The 16,353-nt window shown below is 49.3% G+C and overlaps 1 protein-coding gene across 7 annotated transcripts; it reads left to right on the top strand.

Moving 5' to 3' along the window:
- Positions 1-1,374: 1,374 nt before the first annotated feature.
- LOC106749875 (zinc finger protein 91-like) lies at positions 1,375-15,620 on the top strand. 7 transcript variants are annotated; one of them, XM_014629776.1, is made up of 12 exons: positions 1,375-1,993; positions 2,962-3,023; positions 6,374-7,005; positions 7,336-7,569; positions 7,737-7,937; positions 8,042-8,461; positions 8,878-9,345; positions 10,643-10,930; positions 11,410-11,871; positions 12,536-12,672; positions 12,914-13,035; positions 13,109-15,620. In XM_014629776.1, the coding sequence occupies exons 3-12, from the start codon at positions 6,445-6,447 to the stop codon at positions 15,166-15,168; spliced, it is 4,953 nt and encodes a 1,650-aa protein (XP_014485262.1). In that variant the 5' UTR covers positions 1,375-1,993; positions 2,962-3,023; positions 6,374-6,444; the 3' UTR covers positions 15,169-15,620. The 7 variants fall into 7 exon arrangements, with proteins under 7 accessions (XP_014485262.1, XP_014485261.1, XP_014485260.1 ...); XM_014629775.1 differs by lacking the exon at positions 1,375-1,993 and having other exon boundaries at positions 2,001-3,023; XM_014629774.1 differs by lacking the exon at positions 1,375-1,993 and having other exon boundaries at positions 2,001-5,014.
- The last annotated feature ends 733 nt before the right edge of the window (positions 15,621-16,353 follow it).

Genomic DNA, 16,353 nt, shown 5'->3' with positions numbered 1-16,353 from the left:
TCATACATTTAGTTGTACTTAGCAATCACTTAATTTTTCTCTCATCTTCTCTTTCTTGTAACAACTGACTGTTAACTTTTTTTACTTTATCAGCCATTAAAGTGTGAACGCTATAAACTGTAAGCTCAAGGGGCACCCAGAGCATAAATATAAATACACTCTGCCATTTCCAGGCGTCTCCGAAACGTATTTCAGAAAGTTGTCTGCGGAATTGATTGTCAGGACAGCCAATTGGCAGCCCGCGGACTTCCCGCGCGTGATCGGTTATATTCCATCATTTTTAAGCGCATTTTTGTCCACTTTCAGGTAATATCGATCCTACATTGACAGGAGACTCCCATAGGCGTGGAACACCCTTGTATACCGTCAGGCTTTGCTCCTCACAGAGGAAAGGAGATCTCTGAAAGACATTGGCGTGCCGCCGCTTCCGCGCCTCGTAGATCCGCTCGAGTTGCAATCGAACGAACGGCGTCTGCGGCGATAGGTGCACCTCCACTGGCGCAAAGTAGGTGACCCTGAGCAAACAGCGACGGCGCGCGAAGAGAGCTTCTGCACGCATTGGCGGCTCGAAGCGGGACGCGAGCTTCGAAAAATAGAAATCACGAAACTCGAGGGGATACGCGAGGAACTTCGCGCACGAAGAAGAAGGCGCAGAGTGACGTGCAGGACCGCGAGATGATATCTCTCGCGAAAATAAATTATAGCCTTGTGGAACGAATATCGCACCACATATACACACACCTCTCCCTCGATGAGGCGAACAAACAGGATAAGACGGAATAATAGCACGCGAGGAGGAACAAAGAATGCGCGATGACGTTATTCCCGAGTCCAATGGGAGAGGAAAGTCCACGGTTGTCCTGTGCATTTTTGGCCGATCATGGGTTTCTCTCTCTCTCTCTCTTTTTCTCTCGGAGCCGACCAACCGCTACCTGACGAACCCGCACGACAGCGATTTCCTCCGGTCGCGGTGTGAGCCATCTACAGTCTCATTCCGATCGGAACCGACGATCTTCCGCTCGTTCGCCGAAGGCTGTTCGATCGTCCCGAGAGCTTTGCGAGTGGCCGGGAAACACGTTCCGATATCTCGCCCGGCGGCCGACCTGGTCCGCCTGGGTTACATAATCAGGTTTCCAGTAATGGAGCGTCGTCAACAGCAACATCATCGTCTTCGAGCCGCCGGAAAGCCGCTCTCTTCCTCCGGCCTCCCGCCGAGAGAGAATCGTAGGACACGCGAAGGAAGAGAGCGCGAGGAGAGGAAAGGAAGGCCAGGCTCTCTCTCCTCCTGGTGTCGGAATTGGAATTGCAGATGGCGCCCGACCTGCGCCACCTCGCCATCACCGTCGCCGTCGCCGCCAGTCGAGTCGGTCGACCGCGAGGCGCAGCAGGAGGGGTCGGGAAGGGAAGGCCTGCGCTCGTTCGCCTCCTCGTAGTCTTCCTACGATCCGCTCTCCGTTCCGTCGGCCAGTGTTGACGCCGACAACGAGGTATTCGCGATTGAACGGCGGCCGGAGAGAACGGAAGCGCTCCGCCGGAGAGAGCGGTTTGGGAGCGAAGTGTTGGAGATAAGGGGAGAGAAAAAGAAAGAGAGAGAGAGAAAGATAAGAGAAGGATAGGGAGAAGCACGAAGCGGGGAACAGAGGGAGCTAAGAGGAAGAGAGCGCCTACGACACGACGTCGCGACGATCTTCCGTGCTGCCGCCGCCGTCGAGACTCCGGAGCCAGAGTATCGACACGACGGAGAGAGGCAGATTGACGAGCGGGACCGTGGCTCGTATGACTAGTGGTCCTCGCAGGGCTCACTCGATTAATCGGCCGATTGGCGATACGATGGTCGCCGATCGTTGCCGATGACGCGACATTAATCGTCGCGCGACGACGCCGCCGCCGCCGCTACGATTGCGTGTAGCAAGATAACCTACTCGAGAGAGAAAAAGAGAGAGAGAGAGAGAGAGACTGACCATAGCGCAAACAGCGGCGCAGGTGGACAAAGGTTTGTTGCCCAATTAAGGTCCAACGTTCTCAGCGTCGGGCGGGAAGGGGCAGAGGTAACCGAAGGCGAAAGAGTAACGCAGAGAGGGACGAATGTTCAGGGAGGAAGTAGAAAGATAGGCCCGACGGTCATTTTCATACACGCGACATTCGCGCTCTATTAATAGCCGACGGCGCGACGATCCAAATAAATGCGGAGACGTGGAAAAGATTCGCGGGGCCGATGGATCCCCGATATCGGGGATCCACAGCTTCGCAAAATGGCCGCCTATTCGCATTGCCCGGTTTCCCCTCGCCGGGGGCCGTTGCACTCTCCATTCCTTTCTCTCGCACGCGCCTCTTTCAACACGGACGGTTTTCGCGATTTTCCTCCGCGGGAAGGAGACGGGGGAGGAGTCGGCGACGACGTAACCCGACGATGAGGTCGAGGCCAATTGACGATGAACGTGAAGCCGTCGCTCTCGAGCGAATCGACCGTGTCGAGTGCGTCATCCGATGACGATTCCTCCGCGTCGACCTGAAATATTGCATGCGCGGAGCAAGCGGACGCCCATCGAGTTTTCGAGCCGAACCATCGCGTCCATCCCGCGCCCACGCGTTGCTCCCCCCTCTCCTCGTCCTCCTTCGCCGCCACTCTTCTCCGCCGGAAATCGTCGGGACGGTCGACGGGACGGAAGTCGGATGCGGGCGCTTTCATAGATGAATCTCGTATGCTCGACATCCTGAAACCGAGAATACGTTTGTAATTCCCCGGGGGAATCGTCGGAACGGGGGCTTTTGTAAATTCCATTCGGGAGAAGCCACCTTTCGAAGCCCCTTCACAGCGCGAAGTATCAGTGGAAATGTTGAGAACAGTAACACATCGGTTGTGACCCCAACAGCGCGAGCGTCTACAAAGGATGATCTACTTTCTTCTTTTTTGTTACTTTTCTTAGATGTCTCTCAGCATCTCTGAAACTTTTTTCGCAGACACTCAGTGCCGTCCAGGACGTCGCTCTCGAAATGTACGCTACGTTATCGTTGGACTCCCGGTAAGTTCGGGCATTTTTACGAATGCTTTTACGACGCCATTTTTTTTCAGTATTTTTCCGGTGTTAAGGCTTTAGCGGAATGACTGACTCGGAATTTTAAGACAACGTTCTTTACGTCTAAATTATCATTTTTATCTTTTTTTTTCTTATACAGCAGATGTAAACGATCGTAAACGGCTTTTTAGTTTAAGGCTCAAGAGAGACGGTCGTTACTCAAGACAAAGGTTTAAGGCATAAAACATGATCTTGAGTTATCCAACAAGCCATTCCACCAAGGCCTTTACACTGCTCTAAGCACCCTCGGCGCGCGTTTCCGGCGTTCAGTTTCGACCGGTCGAACGAACACGGATCGTAGAACACGCTCGCCGAGATCACGAATAGAAGAGCACGTCGGTGACGCAGGGTTAATCATGGCGCCATGTGGTAGGCACTTCTCGCGGCCATGAAAGCCACTTTACTAAATTCGATCTACGTCTCACGAGTGTGTCACATCGCCGAGAAGCATTATACCGTTACACGCTCTTTTCACTTTATCGCTGCGATCCTCTTCCTCCTGCCCGCTGCCGTTTCGTCCAACGTTCCGATGTACAATTGCTTTTAAGCGGGAAAAGTGTAGTGGAGTGTAGATGAGCTGAACATTCAATCGAGAATTCGGAGTGTGTAATGGCGTCGATGACTATTACCGAAATGCTCGCTCGCGGAGTCAATCGGGACGAACGTATGTCTCTTTATCTATCAATCGGACATCGATATCAGCCGGCTGACGTGTATCTTTCGCTCGTCGGATATGCTCGGCGATCGCGATATCAGAGCGAAGAGTGTCTTGCCAAATGTCCCCAATGTTGCGATAAACGTGCGCGAAGCGTCCTTTCGCCGCGTACCGTCGCTTCGCAGATCCACGTCGAGTCTCAGGACCGGGTTTGAAATTTGTAGGACTGCGTTCGAAAACTTCAGCCAGGTGCACTCGTCGAAGCTCGCGCCGTTCAGAGTTGCTCGAGCAGAAAAGAAGATGGTATTGTGGCCCTTGGTAGATGTAACGGCCTCTTTTGTTATTTCCGTTATTAGGTGACGAATTCTTACGTGATTATTTGTGGAATCATTTCTTTGGTAACCCGCCGTTGAACATTTCGAAACGTTTTCGAGGTACGTTTAACATTTAATTGCACGTTCCTCATGCTTATTAAACTTGAATGTACTGTACACTTGAGTGTCTTGCTTGTCATTTAACATTTTATTCCGCGCTATTCACATTTCGAGTTATGCAAACAATAGTATGACATTATTTATTGACGTAACCTCCCACTAAAATAAATTTAATACAGCCTCTTTTCTAAGGTTTTGATATCGAAGTAACATATCGATAAGTCAATGATTCAAGTTTAGAAATCAATTTGTTTTGTTGTAAAAACTGTCTATCTGACAGTTGGCATTTAACTTCCAACAAGTAAGTCAGTATCTACATTCACGATTATATTCATTGTTGTTTCTTCTTCTCCTTCTAAAAGGGAGAGTTTATTTTGAATAAATTTGTAACACTATTTTTTAAACAAACTAATTTTTTAAATATATTTTAGTGGGAGAAGGAGGAGCACATTACCACCCCTGTTTCTCTTCGACCTTACGCAGTGTCGCCACATTTTTATAAATAATATCTTAAGTAATAAATATTTCATAAATTTCAATCTAGAATCTAGAATAGACTGAAAACACTTTGACGAATGTAACAAATAAGTTGAATTTTCAACCAAAAATATCGATTATTAACAAAGTTATTGTAACGTAAATTTAATCGTAAAACATGAATGGGGGGCCATTATATCACGTTTTTCTCCACCGGTAACGGCAGCGGTGATGTCATTTGGAAACTGTGTACACTTTAGATAGAAAATTGTCCACCCTAAAGTTTCAGGGTGGATACGAGTGACCTGTTGCGTCGGAAATACTTTAAACCGCGGCAACGGAGCGCATGAATTGATCGAAAGAAAGACAAGGTAATATAACTGGCGAAGATAACCAACTCTAAAATATACAATCCCCGAGGATCTTCGATAGTATTTGAGATGCGATAGGTAGCGAGAAGTGATAAATCTGTTATTTGCCGGAAACTACGCGCGCGCGTGCACACACACACACACACACACATACTCGAAGTGAAACCTGTCCCCACTACCGTTCGCTCTACCCTGCTCTACCCTCAGGATAGTATTTCCGAACGCAGCCCGACACTCGTTCTCGAAGCGAACCAATGCGAGGTGACCGCGTGCTACCTGTCGCGCTTTCGCAGATGTTCGGAGGACCCGCAGGTACGCACGTTCCGCGAAGAGAGAGCGACATACGCGACTACTCGCTCTCGTCGTCACCATATTACGTTTTGCACACATTTGCGCTCAGCTCGCACATTTCTCCGCGACGAGAGAGGTAACGCGATATCACGCTGCGCCGTGACGACGTGGTGTCGACGTTGTCGGGCGAGAGCGTACATACACTCGGGCGCTATCTCTCTCTCTCTCTCCTCGGTCTCGGAGTGTAGCGATCGAATTCGACGTCCGCGTTTCTCCGCGTGGATCCGGCCGAACCGTCGCGATTAGAGGAAGAAGAGGTGTGCGCGCGGAATAGAAGGAGAGGCTCTCGCGGAAGCTGAGAACGCGGTGGTAGCGCGCGCGCGGAGGAACCTCGGCAAATGTCTCGCGCCAATCGTTTCCAGTTTCGGTGAGAAAGAGAGAGGGAGAGAGACGTCGCGAGAAATCATCACCGCGGCTACGTTGTCATCGTCGAAGAACCGCTCCTCCGTTCGTATCAGAAGAGATAATTTTACGACGACGGCAGGAAAAAACATGGCGGACCGCCGCTGCTGCTGTGGTTGTCGCGCGCGCGGCGCGTCTCGATCGCTTCCACTGTGAGGAAGCCGCGAGAGCGAGCGTACGCACACACGTACGCAGGCTTGAGATACTTCCGTAACGCGAACCGGAATTCGCTACGGCCGCGTGGCTCGCGAGTAAGACGGTACCGTAGTGACGAAGACTAAGTCAACGTAATAAAAGAAAAAAAGGGGAAAAAAAGGCTCATCGCGCGCACTGCCGATGGCAGCGACCGATGTATGGTCGCCGGCGAATCTTGCGCGAGATATCGTTCCCGATAAAGTTTTTAATTGCCGCTTAAGTCAAGGCTGTCGCAGACAGCGGGGAGCGTGAGCGAGAGAGCGTCCGAGGAGGCGGCGTTCGAGGCGCGCCGCATGTTGCCCCATCGTGCCGTTCGCGCGGATGCGCCAGCAGCGGCGATGGCAGCAGCAGCATTAGTCGCGGTAATAGCGGCACGGGTATAAACACATAATTCTGACATCCCGCGCACAGGTCGAGGATGACACAGCTGACGGGGTTGAAGAAGAAGGGATCGTGAATAATAATTGGCCCTGCGGAGCGCTATGTTGCCCGCGGCGGGCAAGGGCGGGCGGAGAAATCTGCGTGGAAGCGCGCGGCTGTCGTCCAAGATGTCGGGAAGGCCGCCCCGGCTGCGTATACTGCGACCGCGGCCGCAGCAGCAACAGCGGCCGAGGAGCAACTCCGTCGACTCGAGCGGGGCCGCCGAGCCGTCCCCGGAAGGTAACCTTAAAGAGCCGGAGAGGCTCGCGGACGTCGCGAAAAAACGCGACGCGGTGCGGCCGGCCGATGCAAAGGCAGCAGCCAGCAGCAATACAAAGACGACGAGCGCGATGGCGAACGAGATGCGCGACGATGACGAGGAGGAGGACGACGACGACGACGATGATGATGAGGACGAGGAGGAAGAGGAGGAGCTGATGGCCGCCGGCGAGGACGAACAACAACCGATGGACGTCGACTTGGTCGCGGGGGGACCCGAGCAGGTGATCGATCTCGAGCCGAACGAACGGAATTCGTACGAATGCAAGAGCTGTAAGCCCGTGAGGACGCTGCCAAGTATCAAGGCCTACTTCGAGCATCTGCGGAAGGAGCATAAACGCAAGGTGAGTCATCGTCCCAACCTCTCTCTGTCCACTTCACCCTCGAGCCGACTCTCTCGTCGTTTTTTTACGTTCTCACTTTCGCTCGCTCTCTCTCTATCTGTTTCTTGTTCTCTCGCTCTCTCGTGTGTTTGACTTCTTGTTTTTCATTCGAATTGTCGTGGATTTTCTTTTTCTTCTCAAATACGAGAAGCGCCTCGATGAAAGAGAGAAAAAGAAAGAACGAAAAGTAATCAAGTCTCGATACGCGGTTTTTAGGAAAATCTATCGTGCAAAACACACATATGAATCTTCTCTGTGGATTGCAAGAATATGTTTTACTATAATTTTTAGGGTAAAAGCGGGCACAGCACAGTAGAAAATCGGTGCACTGCGTGTTCGTATGTTGCGTTGAGCTTGAAAGATCTCGAAACTCACCAAAGAGTGCATCATTTGAAAAGAAGATTCTTTCGATGTGCGAAATGCTCCTACGTGACTCACGTCAGAGCGCGTTATACTAAGCATGTTAAATATCATTCTATGCCAATGATCAAGTGCGATGCTTGCGATTTTCGTACACCGTATAAGGTTTGTCCCTCATTCTATTTAGTTCCGCAGACATGTATGATATTACGTCGTCAACTTTCTCAAAATGCTCAGGGAACAGATTAGATTGCTTTTTGAGATCTCGCTACCTGAGAGAGAGAGATATCTCGCCTCTGAAATTAAGTGAGTGTCGTCAACATCATTTTCAGTGGAATCTAGATAGGCATACCAGGAATCATGGTGGCGCGGGTGCTTTCCAATGTCGTGCATGTAACTTTACTGCTGATATTCGACAGAGCTTGACGGTGCACGAGACGAACCATCATGACCCGCCTGTGGGTCAGGTCAACCGCAAGAATAGCAATCCCTTCGAACGTAAGCCACGAAACGGTGCGAAACGCTATAATCAGGTAATACAGGCATATGAGTCGCCTTTCTTCTTCGAGTATATTAAATGAGCGTGTGATAATATTATAGGCAATATATAATCTGTGTATATGTGATATTTGTTTAGGTCGGAGCAAGTGACTTTCGAGAAGCGTTGAATAAATCTGGGAGTTCAGTGGTGTCAAGCCTCTCCGACACGTTCATGTCGGATCCATCGGTAATTTTAGTGGACGATAAGAGGAACGCCATAGCCGGCGCCGAGTGTATCGCGTTGAAGTGCGAGGAGAAGGGTTGTCAGTTCATAACAGCCTGGGATTCCGAGATGCAGCGTCATTTAGCCGAGTGCCACGCGCCAGTCATTCCATCCAAGCCGAGGAAACCACTGCCAATGTTAATTCCACTGAATACACCTAATCCCAAACCGACCACCGTACCTAACAGCGGGCCACCTACGACTTTACTGAAGGTACCGCGAGTCAGAGTCAGGCCCGAATTGGCGCAGATCGCGAGAGATACTGAGCTAGCCAAGATGTATGGAAATAAGGAGGTAAGCCGGAGGAGGTCGTCTACTATTGAATTTGTTAACACGACGATTTGTTGTCACGTGAATGATCTGTCGTGATTGAAAATCATGTAGAATAAAGGACGAGCAAAGTATAGAACCGTCAACAAAATTCGTCCGTCAAACGAAGGTTTGTATTGCTTGAAAGATCGTCCTTCGTAATTTCGCCGTTTTTGTCTTTCATTTCGGTCAATCTTGATGAGGATAAAGCGAGGGTTGGGATATTCCATCCGCGCGATCACATTGTATTTATCATTTGTATTTCAAACATTGTACTTGCGTGCCACTTTGTAAACGCAAGCTACCGATATCGGTACGATTGACTTTTATCGTCTTTTATTTTATATAACTTCACATCTGAAGAGCCCTAATATCATACAATTGTTACGATTGAATTTCAGGCGACGAATTCCAAGAAGGGTCTCAATACCGCCGCCGGTATATTTGAGCGAAAGAACGCCTCCTTCTTCGATAAGCTTAAGGAAAAGTTAACGACCGCGACGTCGATTAATAACGGCGTGCCGGAGGTAGCCGTAAGTAGTGTGAACGACTTGAAATGCTGGTGTACGTTTAAAGCTAGTAGCATGGAAGAGCTGGCTTGCCACAAACAAACACACCACACTGCTCTCAGCGTATCCGTGGGTACGACACGTTGTCCCAAGTGTAGAAGACGTTGCAAGAGCTCGACAGACCTTCAACTGCATATGCAATACTGCCATACGCGCAACGACTCGACCACCGATAGTAGTTTAGAGAAAATAACGAACCGTTCGGACGTCCGCATGACCTCGTACCGTGGCGAATATGCTTTCCCATCGCAGCTGGATTGGGACGCGAATCTCAGAGGACTAAATTCGTCTGGATCCTCGGTACGGTGCTTAATAATAACAGTCTAAGTATGCACGATAAGAAAACTACGCGCGTGTGTGCGTGTATATATGTGTGTGTATGTGACAGAGAAAGAGAGAGAGAGAGAGAGAGAGAGATCGGTCCTCCGCGAGAATTCTATTGAGATCAGAAGTTCAAAAACAATCGTAACATTGCAGTCGGAAACAATGTGGAACACGGACGTCTGCGAACGCAAACTCTACGCGAAACAAGAGCTCGTTGTTACATGGATATCTTTCTTTTTTTTTCTTCATTTTGGCTGTTTTATAACTCCTCATTTCTGCAAGAAAAAAAAATAGTTGAACATATTACAGATATATTTTTGTCATGTGTTAGCGCCAGGTTTTGTTTGTCGAGCTATAGAAGTATGCAAGAGCCTATGTGTCGCGAAACGTGAGCGTTGACTAGAGATTAGAACGAATCTCGCGTTGTCCTCTTTTTTTTCTCTATTTTTTTCATTTATTATTAAGAATGTGCTTTACATATTGCATATAGTGGATGTCGAGCATCTATTTTTTTTCTAGCAGTTCGTCGTAACGAACACACATCACGTCAGTTCTGGCATTTCCTTGTTACGATACGAAAATTTTGTCAGTTTGAAGGTGATTCGACACAAACGAGCGGCCGGCTGGTGTTCAAATGTCCCCATTATTCGTTTTGGGTTTCTACCGCAAGTCGCTTTCACGTTCATATAATCGGTCATTCAAACCGGAAGCCGTTCGAGTGATCTTTGTGCGCGTATAGTTCTAACTGGCGATCGGGCGTCACGAAACATATCAAGCTTAAAGCAGTAGCTAGAGACGCAGTACATATCACCGCCAGAGTACTCATGACGGATGAGTCTGGTCGACGGAATTATTCCAAGTATAAGAGATATCTCGTACAGGTGAAACAATGAATCTCAGTTCTTACGTAGAATATAATTCATTTATCTTCCTCACGGCATATTGAAACATGTGTGTATGTGTGTGTGTGTGCACTTAAAGTTCAGCTCTGAGTTCGCTCGGACGCGACTGAACACGACCGGTCTCGTGGGAACGGAAGCGAGGGAAAATTTCACCGAACAATTCGGCCACTCGGCGCTCGGACACTCGATCATCTATATATAGCACTTTTCCTTTTTTTCATTTATTATTATTAAGAATGTGCTTTATATATTGCATATAGTGGATATCGAGCATCTACTTTTTTTTTTCTCTCTATCAGTTCGTTGCAACGAACACGCATTATTACGTCAGTTCTGGCATTTCCTTGTTACGATACGAAAATTTTTGTCAGGTTGAAGGTGGTTCGACACAAACGAGCGGCCGGCGGGTGTTCAAATGTCCCCATTGTCCGTTTTGGGCTTCTACCGCAAGTCGCTTTCACGTTCATATAGTCGGTCATTTAAACCGGAAGCCGTTCGAGTGTTCTATGTGCGCGTATCGGTCTAACTGGCGATGGGACATCACAAAACATATTAAGCTTAAAGCAGCTAAAGACGCAGTGCATATCACCGCCAGAGTACTCATGACGGATGAGGCTGGTCGACGGAATTATTCCAAGTATAACAAATATCTCGCACAGGTGAAATAATGAATCTTAGTTTTTACGTAGAATATATAATTCATTTGTTATCTTCCTCCACGGCGTATTGAAACACGCGTGTGCACTCAAGTTCAGCCCCGAGCTCGCTCGGACGCGACCGGTCTCGCGGAAATGGAAGCGAGAGAAAATTTCACAGAACAATTCGGCCACTCGGACGCTTGATCACTATGGCACTCACTTTATAAGCATATTCTTAGTAATTAGTGGACGGCAAAATATCGAAACCCGTGGCGCTTTCCCCGCGCCCTTCGATATTTTCGCCGATTCCGCCGCTCGCAACCTCTACTCGCGTCTGTGAAAGTCGATCAGTCGCGAGGCGTTCACCAGAATGTTCGATCGATGCAAAATTTTTCGCGACCGAAAACGGCCGCGAGAATCTCGTTGTGTCTTACGTTGTATCATATCCGATGTCCCGCCGGACGTTCCGGATTTTACAGTGCACCGTGCTCTCTGCGCAGGTGGAACAGCAAACGTGGGACGAGGATCGCATGGAGGAGCGTAGCGTAGAGGAAACGAGCTCGAACGAGCCGTCGACTAAGTTGCTAATCATAAACAATAAGGAGTACATTCCTAATGCCAATCGGATGTCGAGTCCAGTTGCGATCTTGTCACCGACCGACGGCGGTCGGAACGGTCATAACGTCGACCTGAACCTGCGACCACCGCCGCCTTTGAAGGCGGCGATCAGAGGCCGCGGGCAGTCCTTGCTCAAGAACAGTCCTATCACGATGAACGTGCAGAGTGTCGGTGGTACTAGCGGTGGCGCGGTCACCATATCCTCGGCTATAACCGCGGACGAGAGCAGACGTACTCAATGGAAGTGCAAACGGTGTAACTATCGGGATTCTAACAAGGACAACGTTTTGTTACACGTTAAGTCGCATTACGAATCCGTCGATCAAGAGTCTACCGAAGAAAGGGTAAGTCTTGGGTGATTCCCGCTGTTGAGTAACACGATTTCTCTCTCTGTCTCTCTCTCTCTCTCTTAATTTTAAACCTTAACTTTCGAATTGAAGTCAATCTGAATTATCGGGCGTTACGGCTTAACACATTCACATTCATATATCTAATATATACATTGATAGATAATTTTGGACGTGATGATTTTATCAATTTTTTTTATAAGTGCATCTGTCAATTTGGAATAATACTAAAGTCTACTACCTTCAGAGGCCGAGTTAAAAATTACACATATAGGTAAATACAAGAAGATAAATAAACTTCAAGGTCGCAAAAAGTTCTACCGTTTGGCGCCGACCAGCTGCCGTTTCGAACTCTGACGCGTCTTACCAAATGGGCTGTAACTTCATTATTTATGCGAATTCGACGTTAACGTGTTAGGAGCATATTTTTCAAGTGTTGCCCTTTGGATTTATGCAATAAAAAAAAATAATCGACTTTTTGAATCTGTTACACGAGGATCCACTCTTAAAGCACAAAACGTTACCGATAAGTCAGCCATTCTGCTAATTGCTTTCTATACGCGTCGGGCATCTAGAGCACACGTCTATGCTTTCATACGCCTTTCCATAATGAAAAAGAACACCATTAATATATCTTACTGTACTTCCTTATCTTTCGCAGAATCCATTCGGCTGCGGAGATTGTCCGTTTTCGGCACCCGACGCTGCTACTTTGTCCCTGCACAGGACGCACCATCGGCCGAGCTATGAAACTATATTCAAGTGCTACCATTGTCCATACTACGTTAGTACAAAGGCGTATGTGTCTCGTGGTATCATAATAATGCGCTTTATTAACATAAACGCTGCATTATTTCCTCCCCCTTTAAATCGAAAACTCAGTGTAATACGATATGATTTTCGCGGTATGGTTTCTCACGAGTTGTTGCTCGAAAAAAACGTCCATCTTTTTGAGATTTTTTATCAATGCTAACGAGATGTGTTTCTTACGACGTACTGACGCAAAGCGTATTAACACCTACCTTCTGCTGTGCCACAGAGAACTGTTGGAACACTCTAGGCTTCACGGGGAGGAACTGGCGGTCGTGCACCAGCAAAGCATGGACCTCCAGCTGTCCAACTCCAAGAGCAAGCTGCAGCAGGTGTTGATCTCCGACAGCGGTAAGTTCGAGTAAATCGCACGAAACGCGTCTCCCGACAACCGGGACCATGCTAACTTGCTTCGTTGCGACAGGCGCTTTGCGGCCGAAGAGCGAGGCTTCAACGATGGAACAAGTGATTCAGATAACAACGCGCAACAACGCCACGTCGAGCAGCAGCGCGTCGAAGAGCACGGGGGCTCCGCCGCCGCTTCTCTTGGACACACGTGCTCTTCCGGAAGCACCGTTGGTCTGGGTGACGCGCCCGGACAGCACGTTGACGAAGATGCTCAAGTGCCGTCACTGTCCCTACGTATCGTCACGACGCGCCGACGTGCAGGATCACGAGGCGATGCACTCGTCCAGCGAGGAGCCCGTGATCCCTTGCGCAGACTGCAGCTTTACGTGCTCGCGCCGGGACGTGATGATCGCGCACACCGAGATGCACGCCGGATGCCTGGGCACTGTTCACTGCCTGGTGGACGAGTCTCGTCCCGACTCCCAACAGCTCAGCGACCTCGCCACTCTGCTCGGCTTGAGCCACACTCCGATGCTGGGCGCCGAGCCGGATCTGCGGGACACCCGGCTGGTACATTGCTGCGACAAGTGCCCGGCGCGGTTCCTGTGCGAGAAGGAACTGCGCATTCATCTGCGATACCACACCACCGACTTGGCGTACTCCTGCCAGTGGTGCTCGTACGCGGCACGCCAGCCGTCGCACCTCTCCGCTCACCAGAAGGCCCACTCCTCGGACTACCAGGAGCGCACCAAGGTCCTGCTGTCTCTGTACGGCCACTCCCAACGATTCCCGCCGCCGGCGACGGCGTGCGTCGAGGCGGAGGTTCAGGATGGCGACGACGTCGGGCCGAACGTCGCGTGGATCGTCGTCGAGATCAATAGCTCGTACAACAGCGGCGACAACGGCGCTTCGTCGGCCGCCCAGAGGACCGGCAACCAGGTGTTCACGTGCGCCAAGTGTCCGGCGCGGTATTTCAAGCTGGACGCTCTGGAGTACCACATGACGCTGCACGGCTCGAACAATCGGTTCAAGTGCAACGACTGCGACTACTCGTCGAAGACTGCGCAGAACCTGGTGAAGCATCAGGTGGTCCATCGCCGGCACAACGAGAGCAACAGCGAGGCGTCGTCGCCACCGGCTAACATCGTCCAGGCCACGTCGCCGTCGCACACCGCCTCGTCGCCGGATCCGCAGTTCGGCCTCTTTATGCGCGGCAATCCCAACTTCGTTTACCCGGGCTACCTGCGGAACGGCCGTCTCAAGGAGAAGCGCTACAAGTGCCACAAGTGTCCGTCCGCGTTCGAGAAGCGCGAGCAGTACAGAGTGCACTTGACGTTGCACGGTGCTAAGCAGCGCTATCGCTGCGAGACTTGCGACTACTCGGTCAAGTATTACGCAAACTACGCCCAACACCAGAAGAAGCATCTGGCGAACGCGGAGGCGCAGGCGTCACGTCGGCAGCACGAGGACGACCGGATCTCCGTGGAGAGCGACAGCGACGCCATCGGACCGGCTTCACGCCCCGGCAAGTCTCTGAGATCACCCGCCGCCGGTCCTGTTTACCTGTTCACCGGCAACAACAACGGCGCATTCAACGCCGCCTACAACAACAACATTACGCTGCAGCCCTCCAATCAGGACAAGCAGAGCTTGTTGCTGATGCAGCGAAAGGGCATCATCTCGTCAACCGGCGAGGTCGAACACGAGACTATCCGTTGCCAGAGCTGTCCGTTCTCCACCACCGACAAGGACACCATGGACGCGCATAAACGCCGACATGGCATCGAGCGTATGACGCCGCCCTGCCCGCACTGCGACTACGTGCCGCGTAAAGACGAGAACGTCGGTGACCACGTCAGGCTGCACTTCACCAGACTGTACAAACCTGAGTCTTATCTCATCGTCGAGCTGTTGACCCTGATGATGGAGAAGGCGCCCGTGAACGACAAGGAGGAGAAGCAGCAGCACCCGAAGGAGCTGCTCTTCAAGGAATGCGTCGACGGTAGGTTCCTGCCCCTCGCGGAATCCACGCACTCCCATTCGTTGAACACTTCTTCTTCCTCAACCGTGAACGTGCTCAAGGAGAAAGTCATCGTGGACCCGAACACGGGCGAGACCAAGCATCTTTCCGTATGAAAGTGTAGTGCCCGTAGAGCGATCGTAATTGCGAATCACGATCATGTATCGTGGGTAAGTTTGTACATGAATTTTCTATATACGAAGAGCGCGAGGAAGTGGTGGTACGTGAAAATTACGCACGGAAAACCTTGTTGTCGGTTGATCGACGATGATACCTGATCGTACGGACAATAGTCGGCCGATATTGTACAGTAGTATATATAATAGTTTTATGACGAGATGTTATATACATGCTTTTTTCCATTATACATCCGTTACTCGCCGCATACACATTATTCGTAACACTGCGATAACATTCAAGTAACAATGAGAACAGCGAGTGTACTTCATGAGGTCGATCATCGTGTACTTTATATTTTGTTAATTGGACATTAGACGGTATGTCAACCGTACTGTAAATATTACTTCGCTCTTGTAAATCATCAAATAAATCTCAAATGTTTACATTACATGTATATGTGTGTGTATATATATATACATATACATACATACATATATATATATATATATATATATATATACACACACATTTATCGCTTCTTTTATTTGGATATATATTTTATGTAATATAAACTATTTGCAATATTGTAAACTCTATTTTAGACGCGTTTTACGAGTCTAACTGAAAATAAAGCATTCGTTTAACCCATCATTGATTGATCTCCCTTCAGGATAGAAGCCTTCCGTTCGGTTCTGTTGATTGAAAATAAAAAATTCTTCAATCTTCCGTTTAGATTTGTCAGATCTCAAGATTATCCTCAGATACTTCATAGTCAATGAAATGAATCATAGAACATCTGAAGATAAATTTGAGATCGTCTTAAATATAAAACCTGATTATTGATATCGATTATAGAAGCGCTTAAAAATAAAGTAACAATTTTATCGCGATTAGAGACGGGCAAAATCATCGATGTTTGCTCATTGAGGATGCGTCGTACGACGTATGATGGTACGTTTGCTCGGATTGCCGGTCGTTGAATAGAGAATTTCTAGAGTCCCTAACATTTTCTCTAGATGTAATACCTCATGAACGAACATCGATATTTTTCAAATGTCGACGATTTTACCTTATCAACGAGATATCGAGATTCGTAGTACGACTCAACGGCAGGGCGGGCCGTACTTTTATTTTCACGTAGTATGGCTCAACGATGGAGCGGGACTTTTTCACTTTTGAAC

The sequence above is a fragment of the Dinoponera quadriceps genome, unplaced genomic scaffold, assembly GCF_001313825.1.
Source record: "Dinoponera quadriceps isolate SergipeBrazil2010 unplaced genomic scaffold, ASM131382v1 scaffold3290, whole genome shotgun sequence".
NCBI classification, from domain to species: domain Eukaryota; kingdom Metazoa; phylum Arthropoda; class Insecta; order Hymenoptera; family Formicidae; genus Dinoponera; species Dinoponera quadriceps.
The sequence above is the reverse complement of the archived record's forward strand: the minus strand, read 5'-3'. Positions and strand labels throughout refer to the sequence as shown.

What these genes read in the sequence shown, in the direction of transcription:
- LOC106749875 (XM_014629776.1), top strand. Translation starts at nt 6,445, where the DNA reads ATGTTGCCCGCGGCGGGCAAGGGCGGGCGGAGAAATCTGCGTGGAAGC. An exon ending in ATTTTCGTACACCGTATAAG is followed by an intron (nt 7,570 to 7,736) that starts GTTTGTCCCTCA and finishes CATCATTTTCAG; the next exon opens with TGGAATCTAGATAGGCATAC. An exon ending in AGATGTATGGAAATAAGGAG is followed by an intron (nt 8,462 to 8,877) that starts GTAAGCCGGAGG and finishes ATTGAATTTCAG; the next exon opens with GCGACGAATTCCAAGAAGGG.